We start from the raw sequence: 19,088 nt of genomic DNA, 5'->3' as shown, positions 1-19,088 counted from the left end.
CGCGTATGGGTTCGAGCGGCCCGAAGACTTCGACTACGCCGCCCACGAAGAGTTCCTCTCCGCCTACCTGGCGGTGCTCACCAGGAGAGCCCTGAAGTGGTCCCGGCTGCTGCAGGGGGACAGCGGCCTAAGCAGGACCTCGACAGGTGAGTGAGGCGGCCCACGCCCCCACCCGGGACCCGACACCCCTCGGGGACCCGACCGCACCCGGGACCGCCAAGGCCCTCCCCTGGTGGCAGACACCGCGCGCGACCCCTGGGCAGCCGGAGCCCCTCTCACCCTGCCCCCCAGAACGGTGAGGTGGAGACCCACAGGGTCCTTAGGCGGTGCCTCAGGAGAGTCTTCAGGGACCCACCCAGCCACCTTCCTGCCTGGCCGGCCCTTCCCAGAGAGCGGGCAAAGTCCAGCCCGCTTTGGGAGCAGCGGCGGAGCACGTGGGACCCTCCCAAACTGCCTACACCGGGGCTGGGGACCAACGCATCCCCCACCTTGTGGGGCGGGGCTCCTGCCTCCAGGAAACTGAACCAGCCTGTCCCAGCTCATTGCTCCAAGGCTGAGCTGGACGGGTCTTAGTTCCAGTCGTGTGTTTCTGTGACTAGAACCCAAGACCCCGCCCTGCCTGCAGGAATTTTGCTTCCTTGCTGCTTGCTCCTGGGTACTGGAGCCCACCCTGGGCAGCATTACCAGCTGTGCCCTGGTGAGGGCGCCAGTGACCCAGATCGGACCTGTGTGGCCAGGGTGAGGGTGGGCTGTTGGCGACTCCTGTGAAGAGCAGCACCAGCGTGGTGTCCCTGTAGATTGTAGCAGTGTTGGGGAAACCTCCCGAGGCCAACGAGCGCATCCGTGGAACTTGCTGTGTGCTGCGAGGTGGGTGGCCCAGCCAGCTGTACCCTGTGGGGCTCCCTGCGTGGCTCACCTGTTGCTGCTGGGGGTGGGAGGCAACCCCTGGCTGTGCTCAGCACTGGCCACACAGCATCAAGTAGGCTGGCAGAGACAGGAACAAGGGACCTCGACAGCCCTGTAAGGCCGTCACACCACTGACGTCCATCCATGCTGCCTCTGTATTAACGCTCCAACGGGCATCTACTTTCGTTTTTCCTTTTGAATGTATTCTTAAAACTTGATTGGCCCTCTAACTTTGGAGTTATATAAAATACAACTTATGAATGTGAAGAACATTTTAATCACACTAAAGGCTGCGAGTGAGGTCGTTTCCAACCCCAGGCCCCAGGCCCTGTAGAGATCACATGCAGCTGTGTGCTCACAATAGATGCACCTGTGTCTGTGCAGGTGACTTCAGAGCAGGAGGCAGTTTCTGTGGCCATGACTGTGGTTGACACTAGACTTGGCCAAGAGGTCAGTTGGAGCAGAGTCCCTGAGGTTGCATGCTTGTGTTCCTGAATACCTTCCATGTACCTTCTGTTCTTGCACAAAACACATAGGCACGCTTCTGCCTGGTTTGGTCCTTTTCTTAGAGCGGGGTGGGTTTGCACCCCTTATGAAAGCCACACTGGGGGAGGGGTGTGAGGGTGGTAATCAAAAGCATCGGGGAGGATCCCCAATGTAGACTCCTAGATTGTCCCCCGCCTTTGCAGTTATTTTACATCTTGTTCAGTGTTTTTTGTTTTGTCCTGCTTTGCGTTTTTCTTTGAGAACTTGTCCCAACCTTTCTAAAAATTTAACTTGGTTTTATTAAAGTAGCAACCACCTGTCTTAGTATTTCTTTGAGGATGTGATGTTAGTTGGGCTGTAACTGTGGTAACAAGTGCAGCTGGCCTGAGCAGGCTGGGGGAAATTGTGTGTGATCCCTGGTGAGTCTCAGCCTAAGGGGTGGCAGTCTGCTGTTCTACAGGAAGTGGGGAGTTGGTTGGTCTAGTGGAAGGAGTGGGGTCCTACGACCTTGGTGTCCTGCTGGTGAGGGCATGTTTTCTGGGGGTGTTATCTCGGGGCCCTGTATTGGCAAAGCCCAGGGTGGATTATCAGATACGAGACAGGAGCAGACCATCTACTGCATTCAGAAATGGGAGCCCAGTCCCCAGGGAAAGGTGCAGACAGTGGTGGCTGAGAGCTGAGGCCCACACCCTCGGCACCGCACTCTGACCCTGACTAGAGCCTTATCTCGCTCTGAGTCTGATTGGGTGTTTTCTTTCTTTATCTGGAGGATTTTCACCTATCTTGATGTCGGGTAGCACAGTCCTCTGCAAGCCCTGGCATTCAGGATCTTTACCACACTAGCTCTCCCTGGCAGGGCCAGTGAATGGATCCTGCTGGAGCCCTGGAGCAGGCAGCATGCTTCTCCCGCAACCCAGAGAGACTAAAGCCAGCCCCCTTGGTCCTGCTTTTCCATTTCATTTCCTGCCTGCTGTGGTGGGGTCCCTTCATCGGTAGGCATTTGGGAGCCAACCTAAACATTCGCTTGCAAGTTTCTCTTAGGTACACTTCGGACTCGGGTTGCTGGGCCTTATCAAATGGTTTGTAAGAAATTGCATTGCCTCACGTGCTCAAGGAAGGCCCGGGGCTGGATCCCCAGCACCTCTGAACAGAAACAAAGCCTCTCTAAAGTGACTGGACAAATTTGTGCTCCCACCAGAGATGTGTGCATGCTCAGTGGCTGTTCACTCCTGCTACCGCTTTATGCTATTGGTATTTTTACTTAAGGCATTCTTTTACTGGTCAACTACTATTCTTTCTGCATTGGATTTCCTGTGTAACTTTGTGAAAAAACAGTTGAATTTTTTGTACGAGTTTGCCTCTGGATTCTTTTCCATGATATACTCATTGCTTTAATGTCCTTTAACATTTCACCAGTACCAGGTTTTTATTACAGTAGGGCTGATTTATACCATTTCTTTTCTATCTTTCAGTGTTGCTCTGATACAATTTGAACATTTTTGATGTGTGTGTCCTATTCCTTTTGGCTGTGGTCCCTGTCAGGTAGAGCAGCCCCTGTCCATGATTGGATTAACCCTCCTCTTGCTGTTCTGCAGAAAAGGACTGGCTGTGTTGTCGTGGAAGGCTGCTTTGTCCTGGGCAGAGGGAGGGAGGGTGGCTTTCTGGATTAGTAGCACCTGTGCTGGAACTGTAAGGCTGAGACCACACTCACACCCTCCAGGTCATGACACAGAGCAGTGAGGTGAAGGGCGCCGTGGGGGTCTCCAGTGTTTCTCCAAAGCTGCAGAGGTTTCTGGGCTCTTTGTAGCTTTCAGAGGGAGGTGCTGGCTCTGTGTCACATGGTGAGTCTCACCTGGGAAAGACCCTCGCCTCAGGGCCAGGAAGCACAGAGAGAGGACAGGGTAGGGGGTCCCTGACTAGAGTAGCAACCCCTCAGTGGAGACTCCCCTGTTCCAGACCCCTACCTGGCAGCTGGTCCAAGGGGCTAGACCTTCAGCCACAGGCCTTGGGGACTTTTAACATCCAAATTTCAGAGTTTCCTATAGTGCAGCTATAGTCAATAATGGTATTTATGATGAAATCCCCAGAGGAAACGATGGCTTTGGATATTGGCTTTGAAAATTAGCTGTTCTGCTGGCCACAGTCACGAGGGCACAGGATGCCCCCAAGTAACCCCTGTGAGTGTTGTGTGGAGCCTCGTGGATTCAAGCAGGCAGCTCTGGGGTTTGGCGTGGTCCTGTTTCTGTGGTCATAGGTCATTGCTCGTCACTTTCTCCCATGCACATTGTGCATTGAGCATGCACGTTGTGCGGGACAGGGATCCCTGCAACAGAGTCCCCCTGATTCACGCCGCCTGCCCCTCACCCTGGCCGCCTGCTGGATCTTCTCCCTCAGACCGCACGGCTGGCATCCCAACGCCCGCCCCACTGTGCCCACCTAGGCTGGGCCACAGTTTCTGCGCCCAGCCCGCCAGCCCACAGAACAGCTCCTCCTGCTGTTTTTCCCAGTGTTGGATGTCACCAGGGCCTTGTGCACGCTGGCATGGCTCTGCCACCTGTCCGCACTGCGGGCCCCTCTCGGCAGGCAATATGTCTCCCCTGGCCCACCGGGTGTGAAGCTCAGTGCTTCTCAGGTGGAGCTGGGCAAGCCGGTGCCCATGCAGAGAGGGTCGGGGTGCTGACCACAGTGCGTAGCTCACCGTGCTCTCCGGTTGGTTTCAGTGAAGCGCTATGTCCGGAAAGGGGTCCCGCTGGAGCACCGGGCCCGCGTGTGGCTGGCCGTGAGCGGAGCGCAGGCCCAGATGGAGCAGAACCCTGGCTACTACCAGCAGCTGCTTCAGGGAGAAGGAAAGCCCGAGCTGGAGGAAGCCATCAGGACAGGTGGGCTGCCTGAGGCAGATGGGGGGGCACAGCATTGGGAATCCATCCATGTCTGCAGGCAACCCGGGAGGGAAGCTGAGGCAGGAGAACGGCAAGTTTGAACCTAGCTTGGACAGCTGAGCAGTACTCTATCTCCACATAAAAGCGATAAAACATTTAAAAAAAGGCTGGGGATGTAGTTTAGTCCCAAGGCCCTGCATTCCAGCCTCAGTGCTCAAAGTGCTGTAGCCAGTTTCGCCTCCGCTGAGCCATGTGTCCTCCCTTTGTCCCCGGTGGATGCTCGCGGCTCCACGTACCTTGGCAGCCCTGCTGTGAGGTGGCGTGTGGGTGACCTCTGGCCACGTAGGACTCCACAGGGTGTCCAGGGAGAGCAAGTGTCTCATGCCCATGGCGCCCAGCCCACGTCCCACAGGAGCTGTGCGGGTGTTGGCGCCTCTTGGGTCAGGGCCAGCCGCCCGTGTGGTCTGCCCTTCCCAACCTGGCCCGGGGCTGTGCTGAGCAGGAAGGCAGGGCTCTCCTTGCACAGAGGGGTGGTTTGCTTCCTGCTCAGTGCTGTCCCCAGGGGCCGATGCTGCCCCTCTTGTCTGTGGCCTCAGCAGCTGGAAACATCCCGGGTTTTGGGCACGTTTTCCACAGTCATCCTGGGTCTGGCTGGTGGGGCTGCTCTTCCACCCCACCTCCAAAGGAGAGGGCTGTGGGGACCCTCGGCTCCTGTCCTCTCTCCTTCTGACCTAGCAGCCCCTGGCCTGGGCCATGTGAAGGCTCAGGGCCAAGTTGAGCAAAGGTCAGCTGGACCTTTCTTGGGACAGTTCAAGAGGGCAGGGCTGGGGGTGCTGCTCAGTGGGGAGCACTTGCATAGAATGCACAAGGTCCTGGATTCCATCCCCAGCACCACAAGCAATAAAGTAAAAAAGTTATTTTTGTTGGGTATTGTGGTTGCATACGTATAACCTTAGCACTCAGGAGGCTGAGGCAGGAGGATCACTATGAGTTCAAGGCCATCCTGGGCTACATAGCAAGACCCTACCTCAAAACAAAATAAAGAAAAGAGGGCGGACAAGTGGGTCACAGAGTCCAGATGGTGACGTCTGGTGAATTTCTGCACAGACCTGAACCGCACCTTCCCGGACAACGTGAGGTTCCGAAAGACGGCGCAGCCCTGCTTGCAGAAGGCCCTGTACAATGTGCTACTGGCCTACGGCCTCCACAACCCAGGTGTGGGCTACTGCCAGGTGAGGCCGGCTGGGGCTTGGGCACTGTGTGCATGGGGCGGGAGGCATGCTTGGCACCACACGTGCTCGTGCGGGGCACCCTCAGGACTCAGCCCTCTGCTGGGCCACACTGTCCAAGACTCTGGGATGCCTGGCGTGGGTGGCCGAGAGGAGGCTGCAGACCAGGAGCAGGTGGGCACTGTCACTCAGGTGTTCTCAGGACTCAGACTGCCATGCCGCCCTGTGGGCCGAAGGCCCCACCCCAGGCTCAGTCTTGTGGGTGGAAATTGACGTGGTACCAGCAGGCACGTGGGGCGTGTATGAGGGCCACTGAGGCCTGACCAGAGGAAGGAAGAGCACAGCAAGGCATTGGCAGAGGGGCCAGGGGTCCCAGAGGCTCAGCCAGACCCATCGTGGACGCCTCTGGCCCTGCTGGTGTGCAGATGGCACGAGGACAGGCACGGGTGTCTTAGCCACATGGCTGCGTCTGCTCAGGAACAAGAACATGGCTTTTAGGAGAGGAGACGAAATTTAGGGAATTTTAGAGCTTCATCCTTTCTATTCTTTGAGGTCTTAAAAATAGCACGGTCTTTACTTTCTTAGTTTAAAACTTATCAGTATGTATTTGTGATGCCTCATGAATGTATCCCTTGTGGGGATCTGGCCCATGTCCGTCTGGCGTCTTGATCCTTTTTACTTCTTCTCCTTGTCTTCTTGCCTTCCACACACAATTTTATTAGTTTTTACTCATTTATTTTTGAGACAGGGTCTCACTCTGTAGTCCAGGCTGGCCTTGAACTCATGGTGAATCTCATGCCTCATTCAGCCTGAGTGCTGGGATTACAGGAATGCACCACATACCTGGCGCACAATTCTAAGTATCAGTGTCCACCAGAGCTCACCTGTCTGGAATACGTGCACTGTCGGGCATGCACACACGTACATGGGGCTTCTGGGATACATGCGCGCGCGCACGCGCACACAGGGCTGCTGTGGTGAGTGGCTCAGGCAGCAGGACTCCGCTGAGACCCAGGAGGGTGGCTCTCTCTTGGCCCCTCCATGGCCCCTGTGGCTGTCACTGTCTGTATCACTCCCAGCTCGTCAGTGCACTGCCCTGCCTCTGCCACCATGTCCACGTGGGGTACTTCCTGCTAGGTGTTCATGCCCACCTCCTCTTTCCTCAACCCGATCTTCCTGGATTAGGGCATCTTCCCTGCACTGTGCCATGGAGAGCAGGTGTGGCCTTGGGTCCCTCGATGACTGCATGTGCCCCATGTCCCTGCCCCCAGAGCCCACCCTGGCCCAGCCCCACCAGCCTGTTCCCGAGTCATGTTTGCAGGGTCTGCTTCTGGGGTGGTACAGGTGGGTGGGCACGACAGTGGGCACAGGTATAGTGTGGTCCTGACCATCCTGCCATGCTCCTGGGCACGCTGACATCTTTGGCATGGTGCCAGTGTCCTCTCCTGCAACGTCACCATCTGCCCCACCTTCATGGTTGGCAGAAGCTGGATTCCCTTATTGCTAGAGAAACACACATCTGTCACAGACATGTGGATGCACAAGAGAGCAGAGCAGTGCAAAAGTCAGGCACTGGAGCGGCAGCAGCAAGCCGCCTGCTGGCTGTGTCTCCCGACTCTGCGGTTGGCTTCTGCCTTTGGGAAGTGTGCCCTGGCATTTCCCGAAAGGGTCTCAGTCACCACCACCCCAGCACCCCACTGTGACACCAGGACCCTTGTATTTTACAAATGTGGTCCCTGCTATCCTCATGGCTTGGGAAGAGTGGTAGTTGTAGCACCTTGGTACAAGGTGGTCTTTGATTTCCTATTCCTGGTGGCACTTGGGGCTTGAGGGGTTTGCTTTTTCCTCTTAATTGATTAATTAGTTAATTTTTGAGACAGGGTCTTGCTGTGCAATTCAGGCTTGTCTTGAACTCACTATGTAGTCCACACTAACCTTGAACTCACAGGGATCCTCCTGCCTCAGCCTGTTGAACGCAGATGTGCACCACCACGGTCAGCACCCACTCACTCCTCCTCTTACCTGGGTCGTATAGACGTGGCAGGTCATGGCCGACCCTGTGTCTCTGAAGAGTGTGTGGGACTCATGAGTTTGGGGAAGCCCAGCATGGCAGCAAGTGGTTGCCAAATTCCTGTCTCACTGCTGGCGGTTTGTGCACGATTGTCCCACTGAGCAGCTTTTCTTAATTTTCATAGTAAAAAGACGGAGAGAAGTGAGACCCATTTGCACCACGAGGACTCCAAGGCGCCCCACGGGGCAGTGACATACAGACTGCCGGTGGTCGAGCCGGCCAGAGCAGGGTAAAACTCAGTGTGAGTTTAGTTCTCATTTTTCTGATTTCAGGGAATGAATTTCGTAGCGGGATATCTCATTCTTATCACAAAGAATGAAGAAGAATCTTTTTGGCTCTTAGATGCTCTTATTGGACGGATCCTGCCCGGTAAGTTGACCCAGCGCTTGCACCTTCCCCAACCTGTTTCAGTTTCGGAGGTGCTGGCTGCCCAGGCAGGACAGAGTGGAAACACAGTGGCCGTGTGTGGGAGCTGAGGTCCAGATCTTCCTCCGCTTAGTTAAGAGGAGCACACATCCTGGTGGGCGGCCATCATCTCTGGATGCCGCTGGGTTTCCGCGGCCTCTACCCAGGTTGTGGGTTTACCTGTCTGTCCCACTGGCCCTTTGCCCACCCATGGGGCTGTGGCCCGGGAAGGACCCCTCTTGCAGTCTGTGTTGGTCCCACGTCGCCTGAGGGGCTCACACGGCTTCTTGGAAGTTTGTTCCCGGATTCATTCAGCACCGTCATCGCTGCTTGCTACTGCTTTTCGGAATGAAAGTCTCTGCGTCTTTCCCCTTTCCTGGTTCCTAATAAGAACGGCCACCAGTACTAGAAAGTGCAGTGTAGGTGGGGACTGCAGCGTAAGTGTGGACTGTGGCGTGGGTGTGGACTGAGGGGTGGACGGGACTGCGGTGCAGTCCCCCTGCGTGTAAAAGCCCAGAGCCTCCCTTCCCACCTGGCCACAGTGTTGAGGAAAGCGGCTGGCAGTGGACACATGGGGTGCGACCTGGTTCTTTTGCCCTGTGTTCTCACTCCATCCCCACCAGTGCTGTACAGACACAACATGGAACTGTCTCACGGGCAGAGTAGGGCTTAGTTAGCTCGGTCACTGCTGGCTGTGCCAGCCCTACAGCTCTGACTGCTGAGACACGAGCTAGAGGCAGAAGTTTTGTGTTGCTGGCTGCCATCATCAGCCCACACTGTACTGTCTTGAGGACACGGAGCCCAGATGCAGAGCCTGGGGGCCAGCGGCACACCCATCACGGAAGCTTAGGCGTGACGGCCAGGACGGAAGGCTGGCGACACCAGCAAGACATCAGCAGAGCCTGTGACGGGTTCACTGCTCCTGTTACGGCTGCCTCCTGAATCGCTGTGGACATCAGTTCCGTGGCCAAGCTCTGCCCATTGAGTTGCCATGCTCCTAGTTCTGTCTGTGCCTCGGAAGCACAACGTGGCACTAAAAACCCTGTACCCGCACAGTCTGTGTGGAAGACAGGCACAGTGGTGCCACCCAGAGCACGCAGCAGAGTGTGGGTTAGGAAGGCGAGAAGGGCCAGCATGTCATTCCACATTAGCTGCGAGATTCAGTGGAACCAAGTTGCAGTTCTACAGGTCTCAATTTAAAAGCAAAAGAAAATATCAACAATAAAGCACAAGAGTGCACAGCTGTAATCCCAGCCACTCAGGAGGCTGAGGCAGGAGGATCTCAGAGGCCAGACTGGGAACTCAGTTAAGAGTCTGTCTAGAGAAAGGCCTGAGGGTATAGCTCAGCGCTTGCTTAGTGTGGGCAAGGCCCTGGGTTTTACTTACAGCACCACATAAAACATGTTAATAAATCTTGCAGAAAACAGAGGTAAATGGCTGGTCAGCCGTTGTTAGGAGGCGTTGTATGCTGAAGTCCTGCAGCTCCTCTCCCCAGGGAACTTGATGTTTAGATCCCCAATGAAAGGGCGACTTGAATAGCTTGGGTCAAAAAGTGGATGGGGTGCTGAAATTGACCAGAGCTGATTCCTGCTGGGATGCGTGAGGGCGTGGCCACCCCGAGTCCCGGCAAAGCTGTGTGAAGCCCTTGAGTGCAGTGGTACTCGGTAATGGAAGGAGACAGGCAGTGCATGGGGCTCAGGGCCTGCAGCCAGCCGGGGTACAGTGAACCGCGCGCGCTTGGTGACATCTGGCCTCCCAGGCAGGAAGAAAGCACAGCTAGACCCCGGGAGAAGGCACAGCACACCCATGAGGTGCCAAAGTGGAAAGATGTCCTGAAAGCAGTTCAGAGTGTGGGCGACATGGGTCACGCGCTCAGTGCGTGGAAGGGTTAGAAGTGAGTGTGTTACTGGGTGGAGTAAGCAGAGCGAGAAGACAAACTTGGAGAGGGCCTGTGACTCCGGCTAACAAAGGATCAGCTTCTGGAGCATGAGAGGGACCTTGTGGACAGGAGCCTGGGGTGGCCCGAAGCCAACAAGACGGCCACAGCTCCCTGGCAGGTGGAGGGTGGGCTCACCGGGCCGAGTGTGGTGCCGGCCTCCAGCCTAGCCATGGCTCAGGCCAGTGCCAGCCAAGACCCCAGACTCGGGGCAGTTGGAACTGGCTGTGTCATAAGGGGTGGGGGGCCGTGTCCACGTGCTCTCTCCGTCTGTCTGTGTCTCTATCTTCCCGTCTGTCTCTCTCTTTGTCTCTGTTCTCTGTCTCTCTGTCTCTCATCTTCCTGGGCTGCCCTCTCTGACCTGGGGGGAGGAGGCGGCTTCATGGCACGGCCCTGGGCCCACGGCTTAGCACGTCGGTAGCCTTGGTGCCCTGACCAGGGCCTTGCTCCCTGGGAGGCCTCTCCAAGGAGGCTATGCTTTGTTTCAGAGCTTGTCCTGCATCTGTTGGTTCACTGTGGTTCACAGAGAGGCTGGCATGCCTGGCCCTTGGGGACCCACCAGGGTCTCCATTCCCGCTTTGCCGCCGGGGTCCTGCAATGTGTTGTCCTCCCAAAGGTAGGGTCTGGGCCCACACGCCCCTGGCAGAGGCTCCTGCCCCAGTGGCCATGTGGCCCGCAGAGTTCCTGGTGGTCCGCTGGGAGTGGCTCGGGAGACAAAGTGGCCTGGACTTGTCTCCACCATTAACACCAGGTTCTGGCACTGGTCACTTGACAGGTTGGGGCTTGCAGTGGGTGTGACCTTGTGGGTTGTGGCCCTTTGGGTTGTGACCTTGTGGGCTGTGGGGCAGCGCTGGCAAGGGTGGAGGAACAGAGTCCTGCCGCAGGACCGATGGCCCTCGGTCCCATGCCCTTGGTGACAGGTTCCATCAGTCACAGCTGTGCAGAATCAGGTAGTTTGTCACACGACAACTAAAGAGCCAATTCCACCTTCCAGCGCGGGACTGGCCCCATGCGCGTGTGGGTGCATCTTACACTCGGGAGAGCTGCTCCTGGGCTCAGGAGCCAGGTGCTTCTGGGAGACATCTACTCTGGTCACTTTGGACTTCAGCATCTCAGCACCCAGGTCTCAGGGCTCAGCATCCTCTCAGGGCCTGGCTGTCAGGCCTGAGTCAGGTTTGAACCCGGGGTGTGGGTTCGAGGACGCTCCCTTTTCTGACCCTGTTGGGTGGGTGTGGGCCTTGGCCCAGGAATGGTGCCCAGCAGTGCTGTGTGCCCGGCTGTGGAAAGAGACACCAGGCAGCCAGACACTCAAGAGCTGCGCACAGCGTGTGGCCTCAGTGCCACCATGCACCGTGGGTCGTGTCGGGTTGTGTCCAGGTGCGCCGAAGCCTATACTCAGCGGCACACGCCCCGCCCGCCCTGTCACAGCGCAGGGGGTCCCATGGGACTGCCGTGCCATGGTCCAGGGACGAGCTGTGCTGGGGTGGGTGGGTCTGGGAAGCCACGCCCGTTGCTCCTTGGCTGCCTACAGTGGGGACTTGTCCCAGTCTGCCCTGGAGAGGGCCCTGGACAGGACTGGCCACACCCTACACCTGGTGGGCACCTCCCCCTCAGCGTGGGCAGGGCTGGCAGAGCCCAGCCCACGGGTTGGCCTCCCTGGGCTCTTCCTGGTGGCAGTACAGCTCCTACCCACTCAGGGTCATGGGGAGGGTGTGGTGTCCTCAGCCCTCAGGTGCAGACAGGAGACCTGTTGGAGTGTCCAGTGTCCAGACCGGGGCACAGGGCACTGCCAGTGTCCAAGCCTGCCTGGGTCCCCTGGCCCTCCGAGCAGACAGCTCTGGAGTTGGGTGGGTGCAAGTGTTCTGCCTTTTTTTACCCCGAGTGGATCCTGCACCCCATGTGCTTCTGGGTTCTGCTGGTCTGTCCTTCCTTTAGGGTCACTGCGTCGGCCTCTCGCACTTGTGACAAAGGGTGATGCCTCCTCCCCGCCCTGCCCCGCCCCGCCTCAGCAGGTCTCCTGGGCACACTGGTGACCTCTTGACCAGGCCTTTGGTTTTCTGCTTGAAGTTCTAGGTGGAGACTTACTGTGTGTGTGCGTGTGTGTATGTGTGTTAGGCTGTGTGAAATACTCATACCTGGGCTTTTCGGAGACTGCAGCTGACCCTCTGTGGCTGCCCGAGTTTGGCCTCAGACTGTCAGACCCTGAGGGCCATGGGGACTAGAGCCAAGTCACCGGTCTTGTCCCCAGCAGCAGGTGCTGTGACTCAGCTGGTGGGGAGCACGCAGGTGGTGAGAGAGCTGTGGGTGCCCCGGGAGCAGAGGGTGGGTGGGAAGCCAGGCACAGCAGGGGGCACCAGGCAGGCCAAGGCTTAATCCACCTTCCCACAGACCAAGCCTCAGCCCAGCCCTGGCTCAGGGTGTTTAGCACCTCTATTTCTGGAAGCACGTAAGCCTCTGTGTAAGAGGGCCAAGGTCTCGCTGTGTGGCTCTGCCAACCCCTTGCTGCCTGAGCTCAGCCTGGTGCCATCCACGGTGCCCCTGTGAGACTGGGAGCCCTGGGCTCTGCACTGGGACAGAACGGGGTGTGCTCAGTTATGAGGGATGCGCTAGGGACAGATGCAAATGAGTCTGTAAAGGGGGCCAGCAGCTTTCATCTCAGGGTGTTGTTTTGTTTTTGCAATGCTGGGAATGGAACCAGAGCCTCATAGAAGCCAGGCAAGTGCTCACCACAGAGCCACCCCCACCTAGGCCTATTTATTTATTTATTGCAGTACCGGGGATCGATCTCAAGACCTTGCACTTGGGAGGCAGGCATGGTGCCACTGAGCTAAATCCCTGGCCCAGGCCCTTTTATTTTTTGAGGACAGGGTCTAAGTTGCTCAGGCTGGTCTTGAACTCATGATCCTCCTTCCTGCTTCAGCCTCCCAAGTACCTGGGATCAATCACATCAACCTGGCTGAATCCATTTTTAGCATGGACCAAGCATTAAAAATTATAACATCACATTAAGGTAAAAACGAAGCCTGAAGTTCTTTTGCTAAGACCTGTTTAAAAGAAAACTCGAAAAGTAGCAGGAAGTGTTGGTCTCAGTGTGAGTTTTATTCTGATTGCGAGGACGCTGTCCCGCCCCACTGAGCATGCAGCCGGAACACGCAGGCACAGCCCACTGTCGGGCAGCCGCCCCTGTGAACACGGCCCAGCCCTGTGCCTCTGGCCCCAGGGATGCACAGAAACCCTCCCCCAGCGTTCTCCTCTTCAGTTCCTGTTGTCATCGGTGCAGGTTTGTAGTGATCCCGTTCCTCGGGGGAGTGCTCACCGTGCATAACGCTGCTCTGTGCTTTTCACATCTCCTTCCCTTCTCTTGGTCCCCTTCGCATCTGAGAAAGGCCCATCTCCCTGTTTCCTATTATCTATCTTTTATGTTGCTCTGTATTTACATTTTGGGTTTCTCATATAAGAAAAATAATGAGATATGTAAGTTTGCGTGTCTGATTTATTTCACTTAACATTATGGTCTCCATTTTCCTACAGATGGCTCAAGTTCATTCCTCTTTACGGCAGAATTGCACTGCATTATGTGTAAATACTGCATTTCTTTATCCATTCATCTGCGGGTGGCCGCTTCCGAGATGTAGCTACTCTTTGTACTGCTGTAAAGGAAGAGTACACGGGTCACTATAATGTGATGTCTTTCGTCTCAGGAAGATACCTAGGAGCAGAATAGTGAGATGGAATGGAATTTTTAGTTTGAGATTTTTGAGGACTGTCCACACTGTTTTCCCTAGTGATTGTACTAGTTCATACTCACACCAACAGTGTAGGAGGGCTCCTTCCCCCCACAGCCTCTCCAGCACTTGCTATTATTGTATAACTTTGGCCATTCTTTCTGGGGTAAGACAGAATCTCAGGGTTACTTCAATTTGCATTTCTGTAATGGCCAGCAATGTTGAACATTTTAAAAATGCATTTATTGGCCATTTGTTGTCTGTTCATTTCTCCTGTCCATTTATTGAACAGGTCCTTTATTTAGGGAGTCTAATTGTTGAGTCTTTTATAGTATGTATCAGTCCTCTGTCTGAGGAGTAGCTGGCAAAGTGTTTTTCCCATTCTGCAGGCTGTCTCTTCACTCTGCTGTTTGTTTCCTCTGCTGTGCAGAAGCTTTTTAATTTGATGTGATCCCATTTGTTGATTCTTGGTTTTGTGCAAATGGAGTTCTGTTCAGAAAGTCCTTGCCTAGGCCCATGACTTCAGGAGCGGCACCTGTTTTATCTTCCAGCAGATTCGGTGTTTCTGTGTTAACAGGGAGACTGTTGAGTGTTTTGATTTATTTACCTTTTCTTGACCAGCTTGTTTCACGGAATGAAGCATCCCCTGGGCAGTCTGGGCTTGGCCTGGGCAAAGCTTCCTTTTCAGGCTGGACAGTGTCCTGCCCACACACCGGGTGTCCATGTACCCACGGCCCTGCCAAGAGGGGTCTGCTCGGCATGCGGCCCTCACCTCTGGCACCCGTGGGCGTCCAGGGAGGACTTGCTCTGGGGCATCCACTTCCCAGTGCCATGTCCAAACCCTGTCCTGGACTTGGCCTCATGTGCTCTGCCCTTCCCTTCCAGGAGGGAGCCCTGTTGCTCCTCCTGGCTGAGCGGGCAGAGGCCACCGGGCCGGGTGCCGTGTGCAGCATGTGGCATGGGTTCTTGACACCCCTCTTCCCTTGGCAGATTACTACAGCCCGGCCATGCTGGGCCTGAAGACGGACCAGGAAGTCCTGGCAGAGCTGGTGAGGATGAAGCTGCCGGCGGTGGCGGCCCTGCTGGATGGGCACGGCGTGCTGTGGACCCTGGTGGTGTCCCGCTGGTTCATCTGCCTGTTCGTGGACATCCTGCCCGTGGAGGTGAGTGTGTGTGCGGGCAACCCCTGGCATGGCATGGGCTGCTGCGGAGGTGACACGGGGCTCTATCCTACAGACTGTGCTTCGGATCTGGGACTGTTTGTTCAATGAAGGCTCCAAAATCATCTTCCGGGTGGCCCTGACCCTGCTTAAGCAACACCAGGCATTCATTTTGGAAGCCACCAGTGTGCCAGACATTTGTGACAAGTTCAAGCAGATCACCCGAGGGGCCTTCGTGGAGCAGTGCCACACGTTCATGCAGGTATGCGCCGGGGTGCTCCCACCCCGGGAGGCTCCTGCGGGCTGTGGTCTGTGCAGAGTCCAGATCCCCTGCCCAAGGCCTCCTCAGACCCCTGGAGGGCCAGGTAAATGCACTGGAGAGCACACAGCCCCGCCTTGCTGTCCCTCAGGTTCCCAGGGTCTGGGGCACTGGCGCATGTCCCTGAGACATGGCCTCACCAGGAGCCTGATCACAGGGCTTCCCGGCTGTCGTCTCCAGCAGTGGTCCCTCCTGCCCTGGTAGGTGGTTCTCCATGGCCCCAGAAGCACAGCTCCCCAAGGCCAGGAACACTCAGGACCTGAGGTGTAGAAAGTGGGTCTGTGGAGGTTGGGAGGGGCAGGGCTGCGAGCAGAGCCCGTTGCTTCACATGCTCACTCTGAAAAGACCAGATGCAGCCGAGGTGGCGGGGGATCCTGGCTGCCTGCCTGTGCCGCAGCGAGGAGCACATCATGCTGTGGGTGGTGCAGGGTGCTGTTCTGGCAGCCAGGGCAGTGCGTTCAGGGAGAACAGTGGACTGGGCTAGAAAACCCGTGCTGGTTTCATGTTGGATGGGGCAGTGCCAGGGAGCACCTGCACGGGGCAGGGGACCCTCTGCCCGGGCTCACTCTGGGGAAGGGGCTTGGGCAGAAGCCACCCCATCCCCACCCTTGCGAGGGTCGAGCTGCAGGTGAGATAGAGCTACAATTTGGGCTGGTTCTTACGCCTGCTGGTGGCTGTCACCACCATCCCCTTTTCTTCAGGGCCCTGAAGGGCACAGTCCCCAAGGTGCCTCCAATGTTGCCAGTGGGCTGAAGGTCCATGCTCAGGCTTGGTAGCAGTAGCCATCCAGTGCCAGCAGCTCTCAGTGTGAGGTGTTGGGAACCCTGCCACCCCAAGGTGGTCACTGGTCCTGGTCATTGATTCTCACTGCTGTTGTCGTCTGCTGTGAGCCAGGTCACCAGCTCTGGCTGTGGGCAGCCTTTGGTGTTCCCAGCTCGCAGTGTACCTGACCAGGATGCTCTACTCGGGAGAAGTACAGGCTCCCTCTTGCGGAGCACTGGACCCTTCTGTCCTGTCTCGTTTCCCCAAAGATTCTACTCTCCTTTTACTCATTTGTGTGTGTGTGTATGTGGGCACTGTGGGCTGAACCTGGGGCAGGCTCCACGCATGCTAGGCTGGCACTGTACCATGGAGCTGTGTCCTGGCCGTCCTCTTCATCCCAGGGGAGTCGAAGGGTGACCTCGGTCTGCCAGCACTGCCTCAGTGCTAATCTAGGGCAGCTGGCCCTGCCCGGCAGGCGCTCCTTAGACCAGTAGGACCAGCCCTTCTCCCGACGCTCCAGGTTGACACAGAGTTGCTGCAGCCTGGAGAGACAACTTAACACTTTAAACAAGTATGGGTCAAAAACCAGCAGCAGAAGCGGTGCTTGCTGTTAGGGCCTGGGTGAGGCTGGGCACTGTACCCTGTCCTATAGGCCTGTGTGACAGCTTATGAAGTCAGACGGGTTGTGTCCCTTAATGTGAAATGTGGTCTTGTCGTTCATCCTGTTGGATAAATAGATGTGAGGTCTCTTCGGGCCCAAAGTGTCTTTGCCAGAATCTGGGGTGTTCTCGTCCTCCTCTCTGGAGTTAGCTAAAGGTTTGCACCTCACAGGAGACTCCGGAGTATTGTCCTTGGGCCTACGAGAAACAGGTTTGCCTCAGAAACCCAAGTCGTGACACTGTGCTTGACCACGGTGGGGTGCTTAGCAGAACCTGGCACAGCCCTTGCAGCTAGGTTGTGGGGGGCCTTATAGGGGTCCCTCTGGTAAAGGCTGACAGTGTTCACGTGTTGTCAGGACTTTTGCTCTTCACCTGGACAATGACACCTCAGAGTCTTATAAAAGCTGTCAGAAGCAAGGGTGGACATTACTCAGGGGTCCGTTTCCCCATGTGGTTCATCCCCAGATGACTGCAGTCCCCAGGAGGGAAAGAAGTGTTATTTACCTGAGGTCCACAGGAAAGATGCTGGGTGACCTTGTCCAAAAGTGAGGCCCTGTTATCGCTTTGGGGACTCTGGGAGCCCAAGGAGGGGTTGTTTCCCTCAGAACGGCCTCTGCCACTGGACGGGAAGTCTTCACTCCATTCCTCACCCTCATCCGCCCGCCTGCTCCTGCCGTCCACACAGCCATGCTGCAGGCAGGCGAGCCATCGCTGGAGCCCGAGCCCTGGCCAATGTGACATCCTTCTGAAGGTCTAAAGGAGGCCAGCAGCCTCCTCTTCATCCTGCCAACATGGGGGAACAGGCAGGAGAGCCAATCCGCAGCAACGGTGGACACACACCCTGGAACCACAGACAACAGTGGCCTTTTGCATACCCAGCCTTCAGCCTTGGGTTTATCCATCCATTTGTGTCCATGGCAATGTCAGCAGGACGACAGAGGTAACACGTTATTGGGCTGGTTCATTCTGACACTAACTCTGCTTATTTCCAGAAAATATTTTCACAACCTGGGAGCCTGTCCATGACAACCATCACCAGGCTCCGAGAGAGCTGCCAGGCAGCACTGCTGGCACAGAGGTGACCACATCCCCCACATCCCCACAGCATCCCACATTCCTGGCACTGGGAAGAGTCTTGGCGGAAGGCTAAGGCCTAAGCAGCCTGCACTGCCTCCGTCAGTGCCGTAAATACTGAAGTCACCACACTTTTGTGGTGAGTTTTTTAAAAAAGTGATTATTTAAAAATTGCGTCATTCTATAGACTTTCCATTATGACCTGTGATGTCATAGATTTCAGGAAATTATTTTAGACATCAGTAATATATGTGAGATGTGCCTTTATATTTAATAAAATATTTCAGCACTTTGAGTTTGCAATTCTCAGCTTGTTAACTAGTTAAAAATTCAAGTCAAGAAGGCCTGTGGCTGTACTGTATTCCTCCAGTATCCCTGCGGCACAGCATTTATCTTCATCTGGTTTGTGCCTGCAGCACGATTCGCCTTTGGTTTTTCTCAAGGACTGAGTCCCTGAGGAGGGGAACACAGCTCAAGCAGAGACCAGTGGGGCTGTGCTGGGCCTCTCAGGCTGGTGCCCTGGACTGCCCTCCTGCCCGACAGTGCTGCCGCTGGACGAGGAGCTTCCTGGGAGGCTGGGCAAGGGTGAGCCAGGCTCCTGCCTTCCCCACTGACCTTCAAATCTGTCGGTCCTGGGTGTCATCCCACTGCCACACCCATGGGAGGTGGGCTTCTTAGCTATCTCAGACATGGCTGAGGGGACCTCGTGGCCCCCATGGTGACTCACATGCCCAGCCTGGCACACCATCACTGTGGTGCACCTGCTTTGGGGACTGGCTTTCCTGCAGCTGGGCCACCCACCACCACCACGGGGGCAGTTCAGATGCTCTCGGTCACTGCTCGGCCTGGTGTAGTGTACCCTGGGAGGACCCCGCCCTCCTGACTGTCACGGCCGCTAAGGCCTCTGAAGCCTGTCCTTCAGGGACACTTCTCCCCAGCACTGCTCCTAGGTTGGACCAGCTCGGGGACATGACCTGACCAATGTCCCTGCTCCCTGGAGTTTTTGGAAGGGCCCCTGGCGCTGCCCCAGGAGAGTCAATCCTCAAGGTGTCCACTCCAGACCCCTTTCCAAATGCTGATGCTCTCAGCAGGCTCCGGTGCCAGTGCTGCCCAGCCTGGGGGTGGCAGCCTCCTGAGACCCACAGTGTCCACTGCAGCTTTGACTCAGTGCTGGCTCACTTACCTCTCTGAAGTGCTGCCAGAAGTACCAGGGTCAGTGTACCAGTCAGGGAGCCAAGCTCTAGGGCACCTGGCCACTGTCCTACTCACCCGGGGCCTCTGAATCCCACACCCAGGCCCCACCTCAGTGGTCTTGGGTTTGTGCTCCCAAAAGCCCTGGCTTCTGCCATGGGCAGGGCTCCTGCTCTGTGAGGCCTGGCATGTTGTTAGGGGCACACGGAAGTGCTGAGAACAAGGCCAGCATCACTGCAGGCTGCCTTGAGAACTGGACGAATGGCCAGTGCTGTGGAGATCTGCT

At 56.3% G+C, this 19,088-nt stretch overlaps 1 protein-coding gene across 1 annotated transcript in view; it reads left to right on the top strand.

Annotated features, from left to right (window-relative positions):
• Grtp1 (growth hormone regulated TBC protein 1) overlaps nucleotides 1–17,857 on the top strand; it is an 18,682-nt gene extending 825 nt beyond the window's left edge. Inside the window, exons 2-8 of the mRNA XM_010619986.3 lie at nucleotides 4–146; nucleotides 4,113–4,271; nucleotides 5,379–5,503; nucleotides 7,844–7,940; nucleotides 14,628–14,800; nucleotides 14,874–15,059; nucleotides 17,530–17,857. Of these exons, the coding sequence (XP_010618288.1) occupies nucleotides 4–146; nucleotides 4,113–4,271; nucleotides 5,379–5,503; nucleotides 7,844–7,940; nucleotides 14,628–14,800; nucleotides 14,874–15,059; nucleotides 17,530–17,619 (973 nt within the window). The 3' untranslated portion in view covers nucleotides 17,620–17,857. The remainder of the gene's footprint in view (nucleotides 1–3; nucleotides 147–4,112; nucleotides 4,272–5,378; nucleotides 5,504–7,843; nucleotides 7,941–14,627; nucleotides 14,801–14,873; nucleotides 15,060–17,529) is intronic.
• Nucleotides 17,858–19,088: the final 1,231 nt, after the last annotated feature.

This window comes from Fukomys damarensis, unplaced genomic scaffold (genome assembly GCF_012274545.1).
Source record: "Fukomys damarensis isolate Sample0158 unplaced genomic scaffold, DMR_v1.0_HiC HiC_scaffold_6, whole genome shotgun sequence".
In the NCBI taxonomy this organism is placed as follows: Eukaryota; Metazoa; Chordata; class Mammalia; order Rodentia; family Bathyergidae; genus Fukomys; species Fukomys damarensis.
The sequence above is the reverse complement of the archived record's forward strand: the minus strand, read 5'-3'. Positions and strand labels throughout refer to the sequence as shown.